The sequence below is a fragment of the Lissotriton helveticus genome, chromosome 4_1, assembly GCF_964261635.1.
Source record: "Lissotriton helveticus chromosome 4_1, aLisHel1.1, whole genome shotgun sequence".
Lineage (NCBI taxonomy): Eukaryota > Metazoa > Chordata > Amphibia > Caudata > Salamandridae > Lissotriton > Lissotriton helveticus.
The window spans coordinates 1,306,241,578-1,306,262,924 of NC_136063.1; the positions used below are offsets into that span (position 1 = coordinate 1,306,241,578).

General features: G+C 48.6%; 1 protein-coding gene across 5 annotated transcripts in view; it reads right to left on the bottom strand.

Moving 5' to 3' along the window:
• The window catches only part of ZNF236 (zinc finger protein 236), a 1,196,152-nt gene that overhangs the window by 662,770 nt on the left and 512,035 nt on the right, over positions 1-21,347 (bottom strand). For all 5 annotated transcript variants that reach the window (XM_078687874.1, XM_078687872.1, XM_078687873.1 and 2 more), the window contains exon 15: positions 1,959-2,060. In XM_078687874.1, the coding sequence (XP_078544000.1) occupies positions 1,959-2,060 (102 nt within the window). The remainder of the gene's footprint in view (positions 1-1,958; positions 2,061-21,347) is intronic.

Here is a 21,347-nt window from a genome sequence, read left to right on the forward strand (position 1 = left end):
TTACGAAGAGCCCCTGTACTGTGTGTATTTATGCTATTACTTTTTTGCTTTATATGCAAATAAAAATAATTAAAATATATATAAATGTTGGCTATTTTTCTATACTTGTGTGGAGTCCTTTTGTAGGGGTGTATGTGTGCACTCTCTCTCTCTCTCTCTCTCTCTCTCTATCTCTCTCTCGCTCTCTGTCTCCATCCTTACTTTGAGCCATATGTAGCTTTACAGTCTTATTTGTAAAGACTGTTGCTGTAGTCTAGGAGTGTGTTAAAGTGTATCCTTTAAGAAATCAATAGTGTGCATGAATTAAAGGGATCACTTGATTTAACTTTTGAAGCTACAACATCTGCATCATATGTCACATTATGGGTATTCACCTAGATATAAACGTAGACTTTTACTAGTCCAAAAAGGGCAGGATAGTCCATATTTTACTATGAGGAATAATCTTTCCTTAAATTAGCATATTTCCCATCTTAGGACCATTTCCATGGAGAAAATTAGAATGTATCCACTTTCTTAATTCCTCATGCTCTTTATGCTGATCTCAATCAGAAGAAAGGTATTGTCAGCATAATATTGGGCATGGAGATTTCATCCACCTAGAAGTATTAATCGGGATCTCATATCAACCATAAACAGCACCAGTGATAGTGCTTAGCAGTACAACTCTACATTATAGGAAACAGAGCTACGCTGAACGTAATGTAATGAATGAAGCCATGAGAATTCAGGTCTCTTTCCCTCAGCTACTTCAGTTATACAAGAAAGGAAAACATTATCAATAGAGTCAAATGTTGCCAAAAGTCCAGAAGCACTAGGAAGGCTTGATAATTCAGCCAGTGATTAGCCTGCTCTGGCTCCATTTTATACTACTTCCCACAAATGAACGCAGTAAGTAGTCTTAGCACTCATTTAACTATCAGCTTGTGTATTCCAACACCACACTCATTGGAGCTCCAAATTAAAAACTGCAGGACCTTTAAAGGGATGCAGCAAATGTGATCTGTGCCATAGTATAGTGATAGTATAGTGGGGACTTGTTTTGGGGTCCTTAAGGGCCTACGGAAAACCATGGATCTCCTCCCCATAGAGGCCAGCAAGACGCTGGTGCATGCACTTGTTACTTCTCGTTTGGACTATGGCAATATACTTTATCTTGGTGCCATTGCTAAATGCCTAAACAGACTTCAGGTGCTGCAGAATGCAGCGGCACGGCTGGTCCTCATGCAACCCAGGAGGGCTGCCTCCAAAAGTGCCTTAAACGTCCTACACAGGCTTCCTATTAGGAAGAGAGTGATGTTTAAGACTCTCTGCACGTGCCATCGCATTATCCAGGGCACTGGCCCTGTGTATGTGCGGAGTCTCCTTACCTCCTATACGCCTGCACGGCCTCTTAGATCTAGCGGGACTGGCCTGCTGTCAGTCCCGAAGGTTAAGAAGGCCAGGATGGGTGGTAGGTCCTTCCGGCTTTTGGCGGCCCAGAGTTGGAATAGACTCCCTCTGAACCTCCGGCTATAGTAATCCGAGATGGAGTATTGGAAGGATCTTAAAATTTACCTGTTCTCTCTTTAAAAGTTGTGCTCGGACGTCGTCCTAGGTTTTGTGGCTCTGCCTCTCCCACTTATCCTAGAGCGGGGACACGCCGACTTGGTGTAACCAGGCGCTTTATAAAATTCCTTATTATTATTATTAGAAAAACAAGCTAGACCAATGCAGTCCTCAAAATCTGGATAACATTTAACCAGAGAGGACTTCAATATTCTACCACCATATAAACTAGCTGGAAACAGAAGCCAAGCTATAAACCAGAATTGAATATACAGTTAACATTAAAAGTATGCTTTGCTCAAATTTAATATGTTAAGCACAACACTGTCATTTTAAACAAATTCTACATAATCGTAGAAACGATTTTTAAGCCTAATCAATGTAACTGCATTATTATGATGATTACAAACCTTGAGTTAATCCTTGCTGATCAAAGGACTGTTGGGTTATTGTTTGCTGCTCAAAGTGATCCATATTCTCTTGAAATGAATGCTGGGATGCCACAAAATTAACTGAAAAAATAAAAGTTAACATTTTGACACCTTTAGGGTTTAAAAAAGACTTACAGTAAAATACGTATTTCAAATAGTACAAAATCTGCAAAACATTGTCAGGTCTCCCTGTCTACTTAGCATTTTAGAAGGGCCATAGTGCACTAGGTTCGTGACACACAAGACCATTTAACAACTTAACACCTTCCAGGTCCAAAAAACACAGCAAAGAGAGAATAACCTAGTAAACAATTTAACAGCTGCATGTTAAAGAAAGCAATTCAATATGACAAAATACATAAATGTGGGAGGCAAACAAAATGTCTCAACCCTGCAATTCAGTGCTCCTAGGTCGGATCTGCGGGAACATGACAATCAATAATTATCTACGGTTGAAACAAGTCAAAATGTGTACAGCTTTTAGCTTCTATAACGCAGTATTCTACCCGACAGTTTTCACTTTCAATTGCTCCTTGCCCCATCTCTTGCCATTGCAACATCCCTAGATTTCCCCTTGCACAGTTCGGACAATGTGCTGATTGGCTAAATGAAACTACATGGTTAGACAGTGGGCGGGTACAATTAATTGTGATTGATACACGTTAGTATGGTATTCAAGTAAAAGGGTTAGGACAGCAGTATCAGTTAAAGAACTGCCTTCTATCAAATGGATTACAAAGCAAATGCCCCAAGGAACAGGCTTCAGCAGACTAATGCTTTATCAGGTTTACGCTCCTATATCAAACCCTTTTCCTGGGGGGGTGACTGGAGCAGAGAACCAGCAATATGCACATATGCTGAGCTCCAATTTCAGGGACCTATAAGAGCTGAGAATCCTATTGTGGACTGTAAAAATAAAAACTGTTGTATATAATGTCAATACCTACCCTGTGCTGCATAGATGGCCAGGCTTAGTTTCTCTTCAATTTCACCATTTCTCCTGCTGCTGGCCGAAATTGAAACTAGTATCCAAAATGGCAGCGTCCATCAGACACTAAAACCGTGTATCTATTTACAAAGAAACCGCAGGACAGAGATAACCATAAAGGCCCAAAACATGGGAGCAGAAAGGACACCATAGGACTACAAAGCCTTCTTGCCCTGATACTGGACACAGGGGACAGGAACGATTAACACAAGGCCACACAGGGCCTTATTCACAAGGGTTACTTACACATTTTAGTACGTTTACTACTTTTCGGTAGTCAAAGACTGCACTTTTGTAGTAACTCTCAGTTTTGTAGTTATGTCGAGCACTACACATGGCACTACATATGGCCAATTAATGCAACTGCAACACCCTCCCATAGAAAATAATTGAGGCAGGGACTTCAAAAGGAAATAATGTTTAGTTAAATGAACATTCTCAATATAGTTAAAGCTATAAATAAATATAAATTAATGTTAAAAAATATATACAAAAGTAGTACATATTTATTCTTTCATTATAAAATATTGAATAACATTTTTTGAATTTAAAAATAATGCAGCAATGCAATAATTTAACTGCCACGAGTAGTGGGCTAATGCGTTTCTTGCGGGATAAGCATAATTTTCTCTGGATTTTAAAATAGTCGAACTCAGGTGCCAGACGGCGAGGTATAGCTGTCTAAGATCTGGGTATCTGAGCTGGCCCAGATGCTGAGTGAGTAGGTCTGACCTCAGCGGAAGCTTCTCATCATGATTAGATTACATCTACTGGAGCATTGAATATCAGGGCTGTCTTGCCCAGGTTGGTGTCAGTAGGATGAGGGTCATAGACACCTCCTCATCTTCCTCACACAGTATGGGAATGAGGCGGAGGGGCAAAAAACGCAGGGAAATATCCCTGTCCAGTTCATCCACAGTGCCTTGCCCATGGACTGTGGATGCAGGTACCGGGAGGTGAGGTTCGTCTATTTGCATTTTTGGTAGTGGTGAACAGGTCTAGGGTCGGGGTCCCCCACCACTTAAAGTCCATGTGAAGGACTTAGGGGTGGAGTTCTCACTCGTGGACTTAATGCGTCCTGCTAACCAGTTCTGCAGCTAGTGCATAGAGCGGATAAGAGTGATTGTGTGGATTCCCCATTTCTGAATGTACGACATGGCTATCAGGTTGAATGTCTTTATTAGGACTGTTACTCTAGAACTCTCAGAGGGCTAAAGTGACTGCCCACACCTCCAGGTAGGTAATGCAAGCCTCCTGGTACTGAAGGGGGCAGGTGCGTTGGACTGAGGGGGGCAGGTGCGTTGGACCTTTGGACAATCATCTTGTGAAGGTGAGCATCCTAAGAGATGCATTAATGGTGATGGTCCTATGCAGAAGGGGGCTAGTAAGGGCCTGCTGAGCACTAGCTTGTTGCTGTTCCACCAGAGTGCAGAGTCCTGGTTGGAACCAACATTATATCATTCCATTGTCCTTCGGCTTGTACCCACTGCCTCGAGAAGCACACCTGGAGCAGGAGCATATGTAATCTGGAATATTGTGCAATGCATGAAGTCACCATACCTAACAGCTCCTTCAAAGCTTGCAGAGTGATGGGATGGTGTGACACAAAGAGGTAGGATCTTTTGGAATACCATCAACTTCTGTACGCTGTGGTATGCCTTCCCTGTAACTCTTTTAGAAAGACACCCAAGAAGGGCTGGACCTACTGAGGTTTAAAGGTGCATTTTTTTGAGTTCTGGTTAATTCTAGCCTGTGAAGTAGAGATACTATTGTTTTGAGTGTGTACTAGTCATTGACATTTGCTGCTACTCTGGATAAGCCAATTGTCTTAGTATAGCAAGACGTGTACGCATTTCTGCGCCGATTTACCACCAGGCAGTTTGCAAACACCCTTGGAGCCGTTGTGACACAGAAAGAAACCTTCTTTAACTGGTAGAAACCAAAGCTACTGGTGATGGGCTTGGTGGATTGGGATGTGAAAGTTGGAGTCTTTCAGATCCAGCACTGACAATACGTGTTCTTGGAGGAGCAGTGGGCAGTTGTCCTGCATCTTGACCACAGCACAGTGTCCGGAGAAGACTAAACGGATCAACAGAGGTCTACAATTGGTTGGAGGAATCTATCCTTTATAGGATGAAGAAGTAAAGGCAGTAAACTACCTTCGTGAATTGTTGTGCAGGCTCTGGTTCAATGGTGCTCTCTGGAAAGAGTGCATGTACCTCTGTTTCGAGGAGCAGGAGGTGGTCTGTGCATAGACATGGCAGTGGTGTGGCATGTTTGGTAGGATTGTGTGAAATTCAACGCTGTACCCTTCTCATATGATGGAAAACACCCACTAATCTGAGGTAATTTATTTCCAGAGGAAAGAAGTGCCTCAGTCTTCCTCAAACAGGTGTAATATGATGGGGAAGAAAAGGGGGTATGGGGAGTCGCTGCATGACGGCATAAGTTTCTCTAGTGGAGCATGTACCACGGCCGATCCCTCTATAGGTCCACCCCTGGAAGGAATTGGTTTGTTTCGGGTCTGGAAAGGGCTGTTGGTATTGCAATCCCTGGTGGAAACAGGCCAGCTTAACAGCACCCCTGGTTTGTTGACTGTGAAAGGCAGATCTGAGACAGCGGAACTGCAGACGCCAATAGACTTTGCAACGTGTGTGTCCTTTTTGATTTGTTCTTACATCTGGTCGACCGGGGGACCGAGGAGATGCTCACCATCAAAAGGGACATCCATAAGGTGCTGCTGCACCTTGGGTTGAAATCCAGATACCCTGAGACAGTAATGCCTGCGGAGGATGATGCTAGTGTTAATCCCTTTAGAGGTAGAATCTGCTACTGTACCTGAAGGTGCATCTGATGCTGGTGTTGCTGTTTGGGACTAAGCAAATAGCTCCTGTCACAGTTTCCCGTAGGACTCCAGAGGTGTACCACAGCTTCTCCATTTCCTCCCAGTTGCACTGGTCATACCATGAGTGGAGACCCACAGAATTGGAAACACTCTTATGGTTAGCTGCTTTTTAGGCTACACAATTCCCTGTACGTGCTTGGATGCCTCGTTAGGCAAGATGTCAGAACCTACCCTTCCCAGAGATATACACAGGGTCATCAGGGGCCACTTTGGACTGTTTTTCGACTGGGCGAAATCACTGTGGCCTTTATGGGCTCTTAAAATGTGGTTGACTTAAGCATTCCCTTGTAAATGGAGAAGTAGTGCACTGTCCAATGTGTTTTAGAGAGGGTCTAAACTAGTAAGTGTAAGAAAGTGGCTCTGTATATACTGCACCAAAGTAAGGTACAGTGCACAGTCCCCAGAGGTTTGGCAGAGGTTAAAGTTAGATATAACCTTCCTCTCTAAAGTGGTAGCTTGGTCGAGCAGTAAGGCAGTATCAGAGGACAGTGTAAAGCATTTGTTGTACACACTCAGTCAGCAAATGGTCTCACACACTCAAGAACTGAACTCAAAGCCAATTGTTTTGTATATAAAAATAAATTGGTTTTTTTTAGAACGACAAGTAGGTTTTAGAAATGCTTTCTCAGAATGAGATGCTACAGTTGAATAGTTTTTAAATAGCAATAGACTTTTCAATGCAATAGATACAGTTGTTGCAATATGCAACACAAGTTAAACACAATTATAACATTGAGCTCAGTAGGAATTTTAAGTTAAATGCAAGATCAATTACTTTACATATGTTTTTCTTACTCAGGGCTGGATCCTGGATTCAGCCCTGGCGCATCTCCTGTAAACAGTTGAAAGAAATCATTTTTGTTACACAGGCGATTTTTAAGGAATATTTGTATGTTTCAAAAATCGGCACTTAGAAGAATTTCTGGCAAAAACCAGGCAATGTTATCCTATGGGGGAAAATCTGGTTATCGGAAAATCACAGTTGTAATTACTTTTTAGGGTCAGTGCTGGGCACAAAGATCCAGCACTGGGATCTCTCCTGGTAACAGGTGAGTAATTTCATTTTCGTTGATCGGATGATTTTTAGTGAATATTTCAAAGTTTTCAAAACTCGACACTTAGAAGAATTTCCAAGTGAAAACCAGTCAATGTTACCCTATAGAGAAAATGCAAGTTATCGGCTTTCAGGTAAGTACTCGACTGGCAGAGTTAAGGTTCTGGGGATAGACTCAGGGGTCTCCCAGGTTCTGGGACACTCCCGCGCCGCACGGCCACCAGCTGCTGCGTGTGCCTTCCCGCCCTGTGCCTCGCCTGCCCCGTCTCAGCCGCGAGACCACGCCCCCTGCCACCGAGCGGCGTGTTCTGCACTCGATTCCTGCCCTGTGACCCTTTATTTGTTTTTGCCTTGATTCTGGTGTCCCTGTATTTGTTTTGCCTCGTTTTCGGTCCGTTTTTATTGTAATTGTACTGCTGTTGTTGCACTAATTGTTTTTCTCTCCTCCGTTGTTTCCCTGGGTTGCCCCCCTCGGCCACCCCCGTCTCATCCCTCCCCGCTCCCCGCTTCCCGCCACCACCGGTAACCCCGCCCCTTTTCTTTCTGTACCCTCCCCGCTCCCGCCTCCCAGCTGCTCCGCCCACCCGCGCACTTCGCCATATATGGCGACCGTGCGAACGCGCAGCGGCCACGCGCAGCGGGCGCGCCGATTGTGCGCCGAAGGCGCGCCAAAGGTAAGCCCGTCTACGCCCGTCCGCGCCTGGACCGCGCCCAGTGCCAGGACCCCTGGACCCCACCGACGGATTACGACCCGACAGTCCTACGACGCCACAACACTCATCGCACTCAACACCGGCAGGACCCAGGGATGCTACCGAGCTACTCCGAAGCACACCCACGGACCCTTCAGCTGCCACGCCTGCTAGTTTACCTGCATCCGGACCTGCCCGGCACCAGCACCTGCCAAGCCGAACACCAGCAGCAACCACCTCAAGTGCATCCTGCTCAACACCCGCTCCGTCCACAGACACGCCATCGAACTCTGGAACCTCCTAGACGCCACAGCCCCTGACGTTGCCTTCATCACGGAGACCTGGATGAACGCCTCCTCAGCACCCGACATCGCCATCGCCATCCCAGAGGGCTACAAGATCACCCGGAGGGACCGCAACGCCAACCAGGTGGGAGGAGGCATCGCCATCATCCACAGGAACACCATCCGCATCACGACCAGCACCGACAACACCCCACCCTCCGCCGAACACCTGCATTTCCAGATCCACACCGACCCGAAGACCACCCTCAGAGGCACCCTGATCTACCGACCTCCGGGACCACGCACTCAATTCAGCGAGGACATCGCCGACTTCGTCAGCCCGCATGCCCTCCCCTCCGCTGACTACATCCTCCTGGGGGACTTCAACTTCCACCTGGAGAACAACAACGACGGCAACACCAGCACCCTGCTCGACAACCTCGGACTCAAGCAACTGGTGTCCACCCCCACCCACCTCGCCGGACACACACTCGACGCCATCTTCTCATCCAGCAAAGACATCGATTTCAGCCACGCCACAGAACTCCACTGGACGGACCACAGATGCATCCACTTCACCTTCAGGAGAACGACGATCCACCACCACCAGCAACAGGTTGCACGAAGAAGCTGGAACAAGATCACAGCCGACCAGCTCGCCGCCTCCCTGAGCCAGCACCCTCCGGCCAGCTCAGCGAACCCAAGCCAGGCCGCCGACAACCTCACGAAGTGGCTCAGCAACTGCGCGGACGAACTCGCCCCCCTGAGGACCCCGCCCAGCAGACCCGGCAGTAAGAAAGCCCCATGGTTCACCGACGAACTCAAGAGCTCCAAGAAGAACTGCCGAGCCCTCGAGAAAGTCTGGAGAAAGGAACCCACACCGGACAACAGGTCCACCCTCAAGCTCGCCACCCGGAAACACCACCAACTGATCCGCACCGCCAAGAAAACGGCTTTCAAGAACCGACTGGATAACAACGCACACAACTGCAAGGAACTCTTCAACATCGTGAAAGAGCTCTCCAACCCCAACGCCGGAAACAACGACATCACCCCTTCGCAAGACCTCTGCAACTCCCTCGCCTCCTACTTCCACAACAAGATCGCGGACATACACAACAGCTTCAGCACCCATCCGACCCACGCCACAACCACAGCAACGCCGCCCACCACCACCCTCCGAGCCTGGACCCCGATCAGCACCGAAGACACCATCCGCATGATGAACTCCGTCCACTCCGGATCTCCGACCGACCCCTGCCCTCACCACGTCTTCAACAAAGCCGACGCTGTCATCGCACCCCACCTGCGGGACATTATCAACACCTCATTCGACACCGCCACCTTCCCCGAGAGCTGGAAGCACGCCGAACTCAGCGCCCTACTCAAGAAACCTACGGCAGACCCCACCGAACTCAAGAATTACCGCCCCATCTCTCTACTCCCGTTTCCAGCCAAAGTCATCGAGAAGACCGTCAACAAACAGCTGGCCGCCTTCCTCGAGACGAACGGATCCCTCGACCCCTCGCAGTCCGGATTCCGTGCCAACCACAGCACCGAGACCGCCCTCATCGCCGCCACCGACGACATCCGAGCCCTGATGGACAACGGAGAAACAGCGGCCCTCATCCTCCTAGACCTCTCCGCGGCTTTCGACACGGTCTGCCACCGCACCCTAGTGCAGCGCCTCTGCAACGTCGGAATCCAGGAGAAGGCACTGGAGTGGATCATCTCCTTCCTCGACGGAAGAACACAGAGAGTCCGCCTACCACCGTACAAGTCAGAGGCCACCGAAGTCATCTGCGGCGTCCCTCAAGGATCCTCGCTGAGCCCTACACTCTTCAACGTCTACATGAGCCCCCCCGCGGCCATCGCACGCCAACACAACCTCAACATAATCTCCTACGCCGACGACACCCAGCTGATCCTCTCCCTGACCAACGACCCCGCCGCCGCCAGAGCCAACCTGCACGAAGGGATGAAAGAGGTAGCCGAGTGGATGACGACGAGCCGCCTGAAACTGAACTCAGACAAGACGGAGGTCCTCATCCTGGGCTCCTCGCCCTCCGCCTGGGACGACTCCTGGTGGCCCCCCGCCCTGGGCACCGCACCCAAACCGACGGACCACGCACGCAACCTGGGCTTCATCCTGGACTCCTCCCTCTCCATGACCAGGCAAGTCAACGCCGTCTCCTCGTCGTGCTTCAACATCCTGCGCATGCTTCGGAAGATCTTCTGGTGGATCCCCACGGAGACCAGAAAGACCGTCACCCAGGCCCTCGTCACCAGCCGACTGGACTACGGCAACGCCCTCTACGCCGGAACCACCGCCAAGCTCCAGAAGAGACTCCAGCGGATCCAGAACGCCTCAGCCAGACTCATCCTCGACATCCCACGGAACAGCCACATCTCCGGACACCTGAGAGACTTGCACTGGCTCCCCGTCAACAAAAGAATCACCTTCCGGCTCCTCACCCACGCACACAAAGCCCTTCACGATCAAGGCCCGAGCTACCTTAACAACCGAATCAACTTCTACGCTCCCAAACGCCACCTCCGATCTGCCAGCCACGCCCTCGCCGCCGTCCCACGCATCCGTAGAGCCACAACAGGAGGAAGGTCCTTCTCCTACCTGGCCGCCAAGACCTGGAACTCCCTCCCGGCCGACCTGCGCCTGACCCAAGACCACCTCTCCTTCAGGAAGAAGCTCAAGACCTGGCTGTTCGAGCAGTAACGGCACCCCCCCCCCCCCCCTAAGCGCCTTGAGACCCTACGGGTAGGTAGTGCGCTCTATAAATGTCTTTGATTGATTGATTGATTGGTAGGTACAGTAGTTACACGCTCAGCGGCACAGGGGCAGCCGGGTGCAGAGAGAGTAGGCCCAATGTTAGCCTACGGCGGGTAGGGTGCCTTCGGGTGGTGGCTGCTAGCAGGCAGGCCATGCGGCTGTGGGAGTCGAACTCCTGGCCACTTACACAGGGCAAGTGGAGAAGTAGAATAGAACAGTTGCTGAACTTCCAGTCGCACTAGGGCGGCTGGGTGGAGGGTGCTTTTGGGCCGTCGGGCGCCCAATGTATTTCAATGAGAAAGCTGCAAGACGAACAAAGGCTGCAGGCTCGGGGACGGAGATTCTTCAGGTGCAACCACCACTTCGAGGGGTAAGTTGGGAAGCTGTAGGATGGGTAGACACGCAGGAGTTGGGCACAGGGGGCAGTGGGGCGCCGGGTGCAGGGGTGTCTTTTGGTGTCAGGAAATCTTACCCTCTGCTGGTCGCGGTTAGACGGGTCACTGGTTGTGAGGCTGCAGGGGTCGTCAGGAGCGTCCTTGGGTACTGGATTTTTGGTCACAGTCACCGGGGGACGTCCTCATGTTCTTTGTCCACTCAGGCACGGGCCAGGTGCTGAGGGTGCTGGATTCACGGTTCCTGGCTGGCACCAGGAGTTGTTGCTGTTTGAGCAGAACCACTTCTCGTTGGAGTCCCAGTCTTTGCATAAGCAAGGCAGTCAGGTCCTCCGGGGTTTTCGAGGTTGCTGACCACAGGAGATGCCGGGGTTTAGCAGGAGCAGGATCGAGGGTCGACAGGCCGGCAGGGCTGGGGCCAAGTCAGTTGGTCTCGTCCTCTTGTTAGCAGCTGCACGGCAGATCTTCTTCTTGTTCTTCTTTGTAGTTTCGGAATCGGGATCTGATGACGGAAGGTTCAGGGTTCCCCTAAATACTTAATTTAAGGGCGTTACAGGTAGGGAAAGGTCAGGGACCAATTGGTCCCTTTCCTGGGTTGAGTACACCCCCTATCCTGCCACTCTCCAGGGGGAGGGGGGCAGGAGCCTAGTCCTGATTGGGTAGAGCTACCCATCTTCAAGATGGCGAGAGCCCGGAGTTGTTCTTCACCTCGTCTCCCCCACCTGAGGCCGCCCAGCTAGAGGGGGGACTGAGGTATACCAGGGCAGTGAGTTGTGGGCATGGCACACAGAGATGTGTGCCATGTCCACTCTTGGTTTTGTTCTGCACCAACACACACAGCCTTCAAAGGCAGTTTGTGGGTGTCAGAGCACAGGGCCTCTAAGGGTGGCACAATAAGTGCTGCAGCCCTTAGGGCCTTCTCTGGTCACAGTGCCCAGGGTACCTAGGGTACCATTAAACAGGGGCTGACCTGTGGCCAGAGATGCCAACTGGGTTTTGGTTTCAATGCAGTTTTTAGGGAAGGAACACAGGCCCTGGGTACCTGATTGGTAGGAGCCCAGATCACATTCAGTCAAAGCACATCAGCAATTCAGCAAAAAGTGGGGTCATACCATGCAAGAAAGATGATGTTTGGCGGCCCGTTGAATTATTGCATGTTAGGTGGTAGTTTCGTGGGGATGGTTGACGGTACGGTTCAAGGTCATGATCCTTTTGGGGTGGGGGAGGTGTTGGAAGTGTTGACATTATGGGTGGCAAAGGTGGTGGGCTAGTGGCTGAGTTCCTGGCACTTTTGGGGATTAGTGGATTTAAGTGGTTAAGGCATGGCTCATCTTTGAAGGCCAGCCTGTGTTTCTTCTGGAAAAAATCTGAAATTGGGAGCTTGACAAGCATCTTGCCTGTGTCCAGCTGTAGGAAGTGTTTTTTTTTTTGCTTTGCATCCAGAACCTCAGACATGTTTTCGATTTTCAATTCCTCTGTGGTGCCAGATATCTGCTTAAAGGTTGGATGATGGTGTTGGTTTTGATGCAAGTGTGAAGCAGCTTTCAGCATCGATTATAGCTCAGAGTACTGTTTTTAGGTCGACGCTTACCAGACAGCGCAGCTGTATGGTTTGCTAAAGACATCTTGGTCACCGACACATTTTAGTGAAGTGATAGCAATTAGAAAGGAAACCTTCCAAGAAATAAATTGTAAAGGCAAATTGTGTAATGGTTCAAAAGGTGGACCCATAAGACTTGTGAGAAAAATGTTAAGATTCCAGGCAGGTGCAGGTGTTACTCTGGATGGTATTATTCTTTTAAGGCATTTCATAAAGGCTTTAATTACTGGAACTTTGAACAATGATAAATGTGGTCTATTTTGAAGACATGCAGCTACTACTGCAATACTACCAGACCCAAGAGGGTATCGGAGCGCTTTACATTTAGGATCATTGCGTTAAGAGTTACATCAGATACAAGAGCATAGTAAGATACAGTATACATAAACAATAATTCACAAATTCGTAGGAGGGAGTGGAAGAAGGAGTAATAGCGGGGAGACTACGAGGAACTGTGCCCAATGTCCGGCTGGGTAGGTGACGGCCAGGGGGGAAACCAGGGCCAATCTCCTCATTAGCTGTTTAGCATCTCCACCGGGCATCAGCCATGTTGCTCAGGTCTCAGCATTGCATTACAAGGTATATTTAAAAAGGTTTTTGTAGCGCAGGCTAGACCCGGAGGTATCAGCGCGCTATACAAGAGGAACATTGCGTTACAAATGACATCAGTTACAATAGCGTAGTAACGTGCAGTCAACAAACAACGAGGATGAGAGAATTTGTAGGAAAGGAGGGGAGGAAGAAACCATAACAGAAAGACAAGGAAGAACTGTGTCCGATGTCCGCCTGGGTAGGTGACTGTTGTAGGAGAGAAGGGTCTGCTTCCTATGGTCACCCCCACTTTTTGCTTTTGCTTTACTGGTTTTCGACTTAGATGTGGCTGTGGGCCTGCTAATCAAACCCACAGCCCAGATGCACTCTCTCTAAATTCACACCATGTACTCTAGGTACATCCACAATTGGGAATTGGTTCACCTTATCAGCCCCTGTCGAAGTGTACCCTAGTTACTCAGGGCATAGGTGTAACCAAGGCCTACCAGGGGCTGCAGCATGCATTATGCCACCCCTGGCTGGCCACTCAAACTGACACAACTGGCTGATCACTCAGCTGGGGCAAGGTCGTGTAATCACCCCTTGCTTAGGTATAGTATTCCTATATCTACCCTTAAATATAGACACACCGCAACCGATAAGTCACTCCTATGGCAGGCCTTAACAATCCTGGAGGCAGAGTGCTTGGTTATGTGTGAGATGGTGCTCTAGTATGAGCTGAGCCTGTCTGCAGCTTTCGGAACCATGTCCTTATAGCTGTTCTATGATATTGCCATACCATATACTCTTAAGTGCATTATAATCCTTGAGGTTGAATGCTAACTTTGGTTTGGCTTTATCTAAGCATGTTGTGTAAGGTGCCATACGCTTTGGAATACTACCCCCTCGCCAATTCTGGCGACGGGGGTAGCATTCCACCCTTCTAGAGGGAGAAGACATGTTGTTGCTGACTATCCCGGTTAAAGTTAACCAGAGCCCAGCGTCACAAAATGGACGCTGCTGCCACAGACACCAGTCTGACCTCCTGCTGCTGGGAGTCCTTCCAGTCACAGAGGTTTGGACAATAGGTTTCCTGTCACAGGGAGGTGCTAGCACCACCCCAGACAGGAGATAGTGGATTGGGGCAGGGAGGGCTGAATGAAACGAGACACTGCCTGGGGCACACAAGGTGTCCCATGCATAGGCCAGTTCAAACCGGTGCTGGCGCACACCAGCCCCAGCTCTGGCGCGAAACTGGACAAAGGAAAGGGGGTGTAACCACCCCCCTTCCTGGTCCAACCCATAGGAGGGACCTAGTGAGTAAACCAGCCCCCTTTAGTTGTATAAAGGTAGGAGCTGACCCAGGAGACTTTAGATTAATCCTGGAATCGATTTGAAACGAAACTCTGGACCCTTCGACATTCACCTGAGCTGAAGACTGAAAAATCTCCCTTCTGGCCAAGGAGTGACCACCCTGGGCAACCAGGCACCATCCAGCAACTCGATGGCTTGCTTTGTCCCCGTTCCCACCGGAACCCGAGCACAGAGCCTGACAAGACCTCGACTCCCGGACCTCTCTGACCCCACTGCACGACTCCAGCACAGCTGAGCCCCGCGGAAGGCAACGGAACCCGTGGACCCAGGCAACTTGGAAAGTCTTCAACTTGCTAACAGCGCAGCTCCTGAGGCATCCTCAAAGCTGTGCACTGGGGACTGAGACACCCCTACACGGAGCTCCACCTGCACCGAAGACCAACCCTCCACACTCCACGAGATCTGCGTGGGGCCCTTCTGCTTGTGTTTTGCTCGACGCGTTGTCCCGGTTGTTGGCCAGTTGGCTTGTAGCCCTGTGACGATGATCCTTTGAAAAACCATCGTTGGTCTGGTTGCTCCAGACTGGCACTTGCTTCCCTGAAAAGGTGAAGTACCTCAGACCCTCCTGGTCTGCACCAGAAGCTCTTCGTGTATCCTGCGTGGGTTGCCTTTGCTTAGGCTTGTTGGCTCCGATCTTGAAGTCGACCCCTCCATCTGCGAGAACCTTCGTGGGACAGCTCCTCTCCAGCACCTGGTCGTCCTCGACGCCTCCTGGTCCGCGTGGCTGCAACGACAGCACCTGATTGCTCCTCGACGACATCCGGTTCCTTCCTGGTTCCACCCGGTCACTGGCTAGTGACCTAGACTCTGTCCCCTCTGCTTTCAGGTCTTCTTCAACTCCGATCCACCCTTGGATCCACCCGGACATCTTCCTCCTGGTCGCTTGCAGCATCTTCTTCCAAGGCTCCATAGGAATCAACGAGAAAACCCGACACACTTTGACACCTATGCACCCGCAGCCCGTGGGTGAGGTAACGCGAGTACTTGGGTGCTCCTGTACGGATTGACTATCCTAGTGTCCAGTTTTGTTAGTTGTATATTCCTAGTTAGACCGGAAGTGTCCTAAATCTTCAATTACTTACCTTTTAAGTTCCCATTGACTCTCGCGTGAGTGTACTGACACTGCACGCGCCGCCTGTGGGCCTCCTACTCTTAAAATAAGGGTCAGATAGTGTAGCCCCAGCGATTCTCTAGGCCCTAGGCCTTTCCTTTTCCCGAGTCGTGGTTCTCATACCACTTACTTAGTATATGGTTTTACGCGCCCCTATGGCCTAACTGTAAATTGTGCTATTTAAAGTATTTTTAAGTGTTACTTGTTATGTGCTTTTGCCTCTGATCTCATAAAGAGTTCAGAGGAGTGTGTTAGTAAATAAATACATATATATTTTATATATATCCTGTATGGTGTCCTTTCATTTGGTATTCAAGGGGTTACATATGGTAAAACAGCTGGCTTTACACGCCCTCAAGAGTCTTTTAGCCTAAGACTGTTCTGTCCACGCTACCACTAGGATAGCTGGTCTATAAGGTTGACTTACAACCATCACCATAAGGGTTGTTTGGACTGGTGCAAGGTGTTCACTAGAATAGTGAACATCATATACCAGGCCAACTTCTCACAACGGTCAAGGAGGAAACCAGGGCCAATCTCCTCGATAGCTGTCTAGCAGCTCCGCCGGGCATCAGCCATGTTGCTCAGGTCTCAGAATTCAGAAAAACCAGATTTTAGTTTATTTGATTTAAGAAAGGTTATATAGCGCTGGCTAGACCCGGAGCTATCTCAGCGCAAACCAGAGGATTGTTGTATTACAAGGTATATCTAAAAAGGTTTATATAGCGCTGGCTAGACCCGGAGGTATCAGAGAGCTAGAGTAGTAAGGTACAGTCAACAAACAACAAGAATGAGAGAATTTGTAGGAAAGGGGGGGGGGGGCATTACAGGGAGACGAGGAAGATCTGTGTCTAATGTCCGGCTGGGTAGGTGAAGGTTAGGCCTCCACCGAGCATCAGCCTGTGTAGGCTAGGCCTCCCCGCTGTAGATGCAAAAGATAACTAGATGGATCAAGGTAATCAATTGTGTTATTATTACAATGGAATCACAAACCTTTTCCACTTTGCTGCATAACATGCCCTAGTGGTACATTCTCTTGTTTCCTTAAGAATTGTCATGCAATCTGCTGGTCGGTTTAGGTATCTAAACTCTATGATTTTAGGAGCTGAATCGCTAAGTTGAGCTTCTTTGGGTCTGGCTGTCTCATTTCTCCATGGTTCTGTGTGAGAAGGTTTGAAATTAGGTGACGCTTCTGGTGTGGAACTACTGACAGGTCAAGTAGTGTGGTGAACCATAGTTGACTAGCCCATGTGGGAGCCATTAGTGTGAGAAATGTCTGCCTTAGCTTACAAACTAGAAATGGAAGGAGAGGGAGAGGCGGAAAAGCGTAAGCAAATATCCCGGACCAGTTCATCCATAGCGGTACAAAAGGGGGTGGTGATGGACGGAGCATCTGAACCAATCAAACACTCACACCCAATCAAAAGATCTGGGTTTGATCCATCACCTTTCTTTAGCCCACTTGCCACCCTAGTTCAGAAATGGCTATATGCAAATCAGTCTGACCCTGTGCCTCATGGGAACAGTCCAGCCCGAACTGCCAAGCCATGCCTTCCCTGGACCGGAAACAAGCTTCCGAGGACCGGTTCCTGGCATTCCAGCCGTCTTCAGCCCGGCTTGCTTGAATCCAGTTGCAAAGTGAGCAAGGGACTCACGTCTGAGCATACCCTGCCACACTTATGGCGGCCAAAAGCGGTACAAAAGGGGGTGGTGATGGACGGAGCATCTGAACCAATCAAACACTCACACCCAGTCAAAAGATTTGGGTTTGACCCATCACCGTTCTTTAGCCCACTCTGCCACCCCAGTTCAGATATGGCTATATGCAAATCAGTCTGACCCTGTGCCTCATGGGAACAGTCCAGCCCGAACTGCCAAGCCATGCCTTCCCTGGACCGGAAACAAGCTTCCGAGGACCGGTTTGTGGCATTACAGCCGTCTTCAGCCCGGCTTGTTTGAATCCAGTGTCAAAGTGTGCAAGGGACTCACGTCTGAGCATATCCTGCCACACTTATGGCGGCCAAAAGCGGTACAAATGGGGGTGGTGATGGACGGAGCATCTGAACCAATCAAACACTCACACCCAGTCAAAAGATCTGGGTTTGATCCATCACTGTTCTTTAGCCCACTCTGCCACCCCAGTTCAGACATGTCTATATGCAAATCAGTCTGACCCTGTGCCTCATGGGAATAGTCCAGCCCGAACTGCCAAGCCATGCCTTCCCTGGACCGGAAACAAGCTTCCGAGGACCGGTTTCTGGCATTACAGCCGTCTTCAGCCCTGCTTTCTTGAATCCAGTGGCAAAGTGAGCAAGGGACTCACGTCTGAGCATACCCTGCCACACTTATGGCGGCCAAAAGCGGTACAAAAGGGGGTGGTGATGGACGGAGCATCTGAACCAATCAAACACTCACACCCAGTGACATCGAAACTGGGCGACCGAGTCTGGGCTCTGTTCTATTGCATGACTTTCAACAAACTGATTCTCCCACGATGCCCGTAGTAAAGGAGGATGGAGACCCCGTGCGCGATAAAGTTTTGACGCCATTGACCTGTTTGCAGAATACTTGCGGAATTGTTTCTCTGGGGGTATCGCTGCATTCACCATCGCAGCCGATCATTGTGGAGCTACCTGGTTCTTCACTCCTTGAGACTACGACTTGCAAAAATCGAAAGTCACTACCGTCCCTTCCCGTCCTTGTGGTTCCTTTTACATAACGGAGGAAAGGATATCTGGACTGCATGTTGGTGAGGGAAATCTTACCGGTGGCGGATGCCTGCAGAGACTCAATATGTTCGACTGGTCTCATATTAATCTTAATTGAACTTCCTACGAACTTTGACTCTCCTGGGGCGGTGATGGTGTTACTGGTCAGAGTCCGCATGAAAGATCGGAGGGGTCAAGGATGAGACTGTTGGTCTGGGTCTGATTTCGGGGCTTTAGAGGACAAGGGATTCGCTAACGTAATGCTTGCGGGAGGTTGGGCGGTGTTCAGCGTCTCCCCTGTCTGGCTCTGTCTATAATATTTTTGAGTACTCTGTGGTCTCAGGCAGGGGGAAAGGTGACCGGGAGTTCGTATGACATTCTCCTCTTCCATTCTTCCTTTACTTTTTGTAGTTTAGTCAGTCGGGGCGACAGGCACGCTGCTAGTTGGGGTTAGGCGAAACCCACATGCAGGGGTGCAGGGTGGGGGGATGGGTCTATAGTTTTGTTAGTTAGTTTAGTTTTTATGGTTTCTTTATCTCATGCTTTCCTTTCGCTCTCCTTTCATAACGTTGGGGTATTATCCTGATTTCGTATGTCTTCCAGTATCTGGTAACCGTACTTCTTTTTCTATCCTGGCGTCAATGGGTGGGCGGGGTCTGTGTGCGGGCGACTGCGTTGGGTTATAGATTGCTTTGTCGTACATCCTGTTTTGTGCTTGCTAGCGCAGGCGTCCCGGTCGTTCCCTTAAGTTGATCTGTGATTATTCTATTTTTGTTCCTGCTCACTTTATCATAATGTTTGAATGTATGGCACCAGATATGTCTTTCTTTTTTCCTGCTTTTTAGGTCGGGGGGGGGGGGATTAAACATAAAATGAAACCTTTGTCTTATCCTGTAACGTGTTGTGAGTTCAATACAATGTTTATCCTGATTCGCTGCCGGACCTTAGGGTTGTCGGCTGAAGAGCAGTGTCATTTGATACTATAGTGGGTCTTATTCTTGTGTTGCGGCCGGCCCCTGCGGTTGTTGGCCCGTGCTCGTAATTTTATTGAACTGTACAATAAAGGTTTTTTATAAAAAAATTAATTTAAAAAAAAGAATGTGAGAGTATGAATATTTTAGGTTGTTTTTTGGTAATAATAATTAAATAAATGTTTTTTGTACCTTTGATAAATATTTTCTTTGCCTGGGTTCTTTCTGTTCATTATTGTCTCATTATCAAACCGCATTGTTATCATTAGTAGGTTACCTTAAACATGTACATTGAGCTCCTGACAAACATTTTGGATAATGTGTAACATCCATTTGTCTGATGTTATTGATTGCCAAATGGCAAGAAGCTAGTGCAGTTTTCCCACGACAGGTGATGAATGGTCGATGGGAAGTGATATGAAGTCACTGTTTGTTGGAGGATGGAGAGGGAACTGTTAGTCTGCATCTACCTCTAAAATTGTTCCCCTATATTCACCCATCAAGATTCCTCTAGGGTGGGAGGTGAGGGTAGTGTCTGGGTCTTGTATGAAGATGCAGCCACAACAGTGGTATTACTTTTGGAGCCTCCTCTATAAAATGAGTGGTGAAAGGATTCTCTGTTAGAAGGAGACTGCAGTACACCCAATGATTATATCACTTCTGTATCCTTTTTCATTTTTTGAAGTGATTCGTCCAATTGAGGCCCAAAGAGGTGTTCTTTGTCAAAAGGGGCATTAAGGATAGTCTATTGAACCTCTTGTTTGAAACGAGATTTTTAGTCATGCGTGTCTTCTGAGGAAAATGCTGCAGTATCCGCAGCATCTAACGCACACCTAACCGAGGAATACCAAATGAGCTTCACTTCCTGTACTAGTTCCTGCCTTCTCTTCTTGCGTTCTTCTGGGAGATATTGTAATAATCCTCCATTTCGTTCCAGTGGGCCCTATCGTACCCAGCCAATAGACCTTGTGTATTGGCTATACGCTAATGGTTTGCTGATTGAGCAGATACCCTTTTGTCTGAGGCACCTATTAACTTTGACTCTTTATCTGGAGGTGGTGCATCCCCTGAGGTTTGTGAATTTGCTCTTTTACGATCATTAGAAACAACTAAAGAACCCAATGGAAGCTGGCCCTTAATAAAACACTGAGTCATATGGGGGGGTTTATACTTTTTATCCACCCTAGGTGTAATTATACATGCCCTCACTGGATCTTTAAAAATGTCTTCAGCATGCCTCGTCCTACCTTTCAACATGGGCAACGTGTGTTGCCTAAAGTTTCAGGGAGGTGATCTTCTTCTAGAGATTCCTTGTGTAAAGTCACTCCATGGTACGTGACTGCCCTGGCAATTAAATTCTGGTATGAAGTATTATCATCAGGAGTGAAGGTTTAGCAGGGTATAGATCTGGATCTGTGTCTGCAGGTGGATCTATATTATAATCAACACATGGATCTGGTGGTAGCTGTTCATAAGTGTTATCCCCATCCCCTATATCAGTATCTGTACATGGAGTGCAGTGGTGTGATGTGCAGAGGGTCTGAACCTGGTATAACAGGTACAGCTGAAAAGGTGGAGAGTTTTGAGGAATGTGGTGAATAGGGCTAGTATCCATGTCCTATTTAAGAGGGATTTTATATCCAGTGTCTATTTTCCTTTTGGAGGACTGTATCACTGGCTTCACTGTAATATGTCCAGAGTCAGGGTTTATGAGGATTTTCTTTTGTTTTGGATCAGGCTTTTGTTTTATAGCTTCCAGAATCTACTCCACAGACTTTAGAAGAGCATCTTTCTGTTTCGGTGCTGAAATTTTCATTACCAAGCTGCATTTTTCCTTTTTATTTTTCAGAACCAAAGGTTTTGGAACCGAAGGGGTGTCATCTCGGCTCGAACCCGAGCTGGAAGATTTGACTTGCTGTTTCAGTGCCGAGCCAAAGGGCGGGGCTTTGGAATCAGAGTCTCGGTGCCTA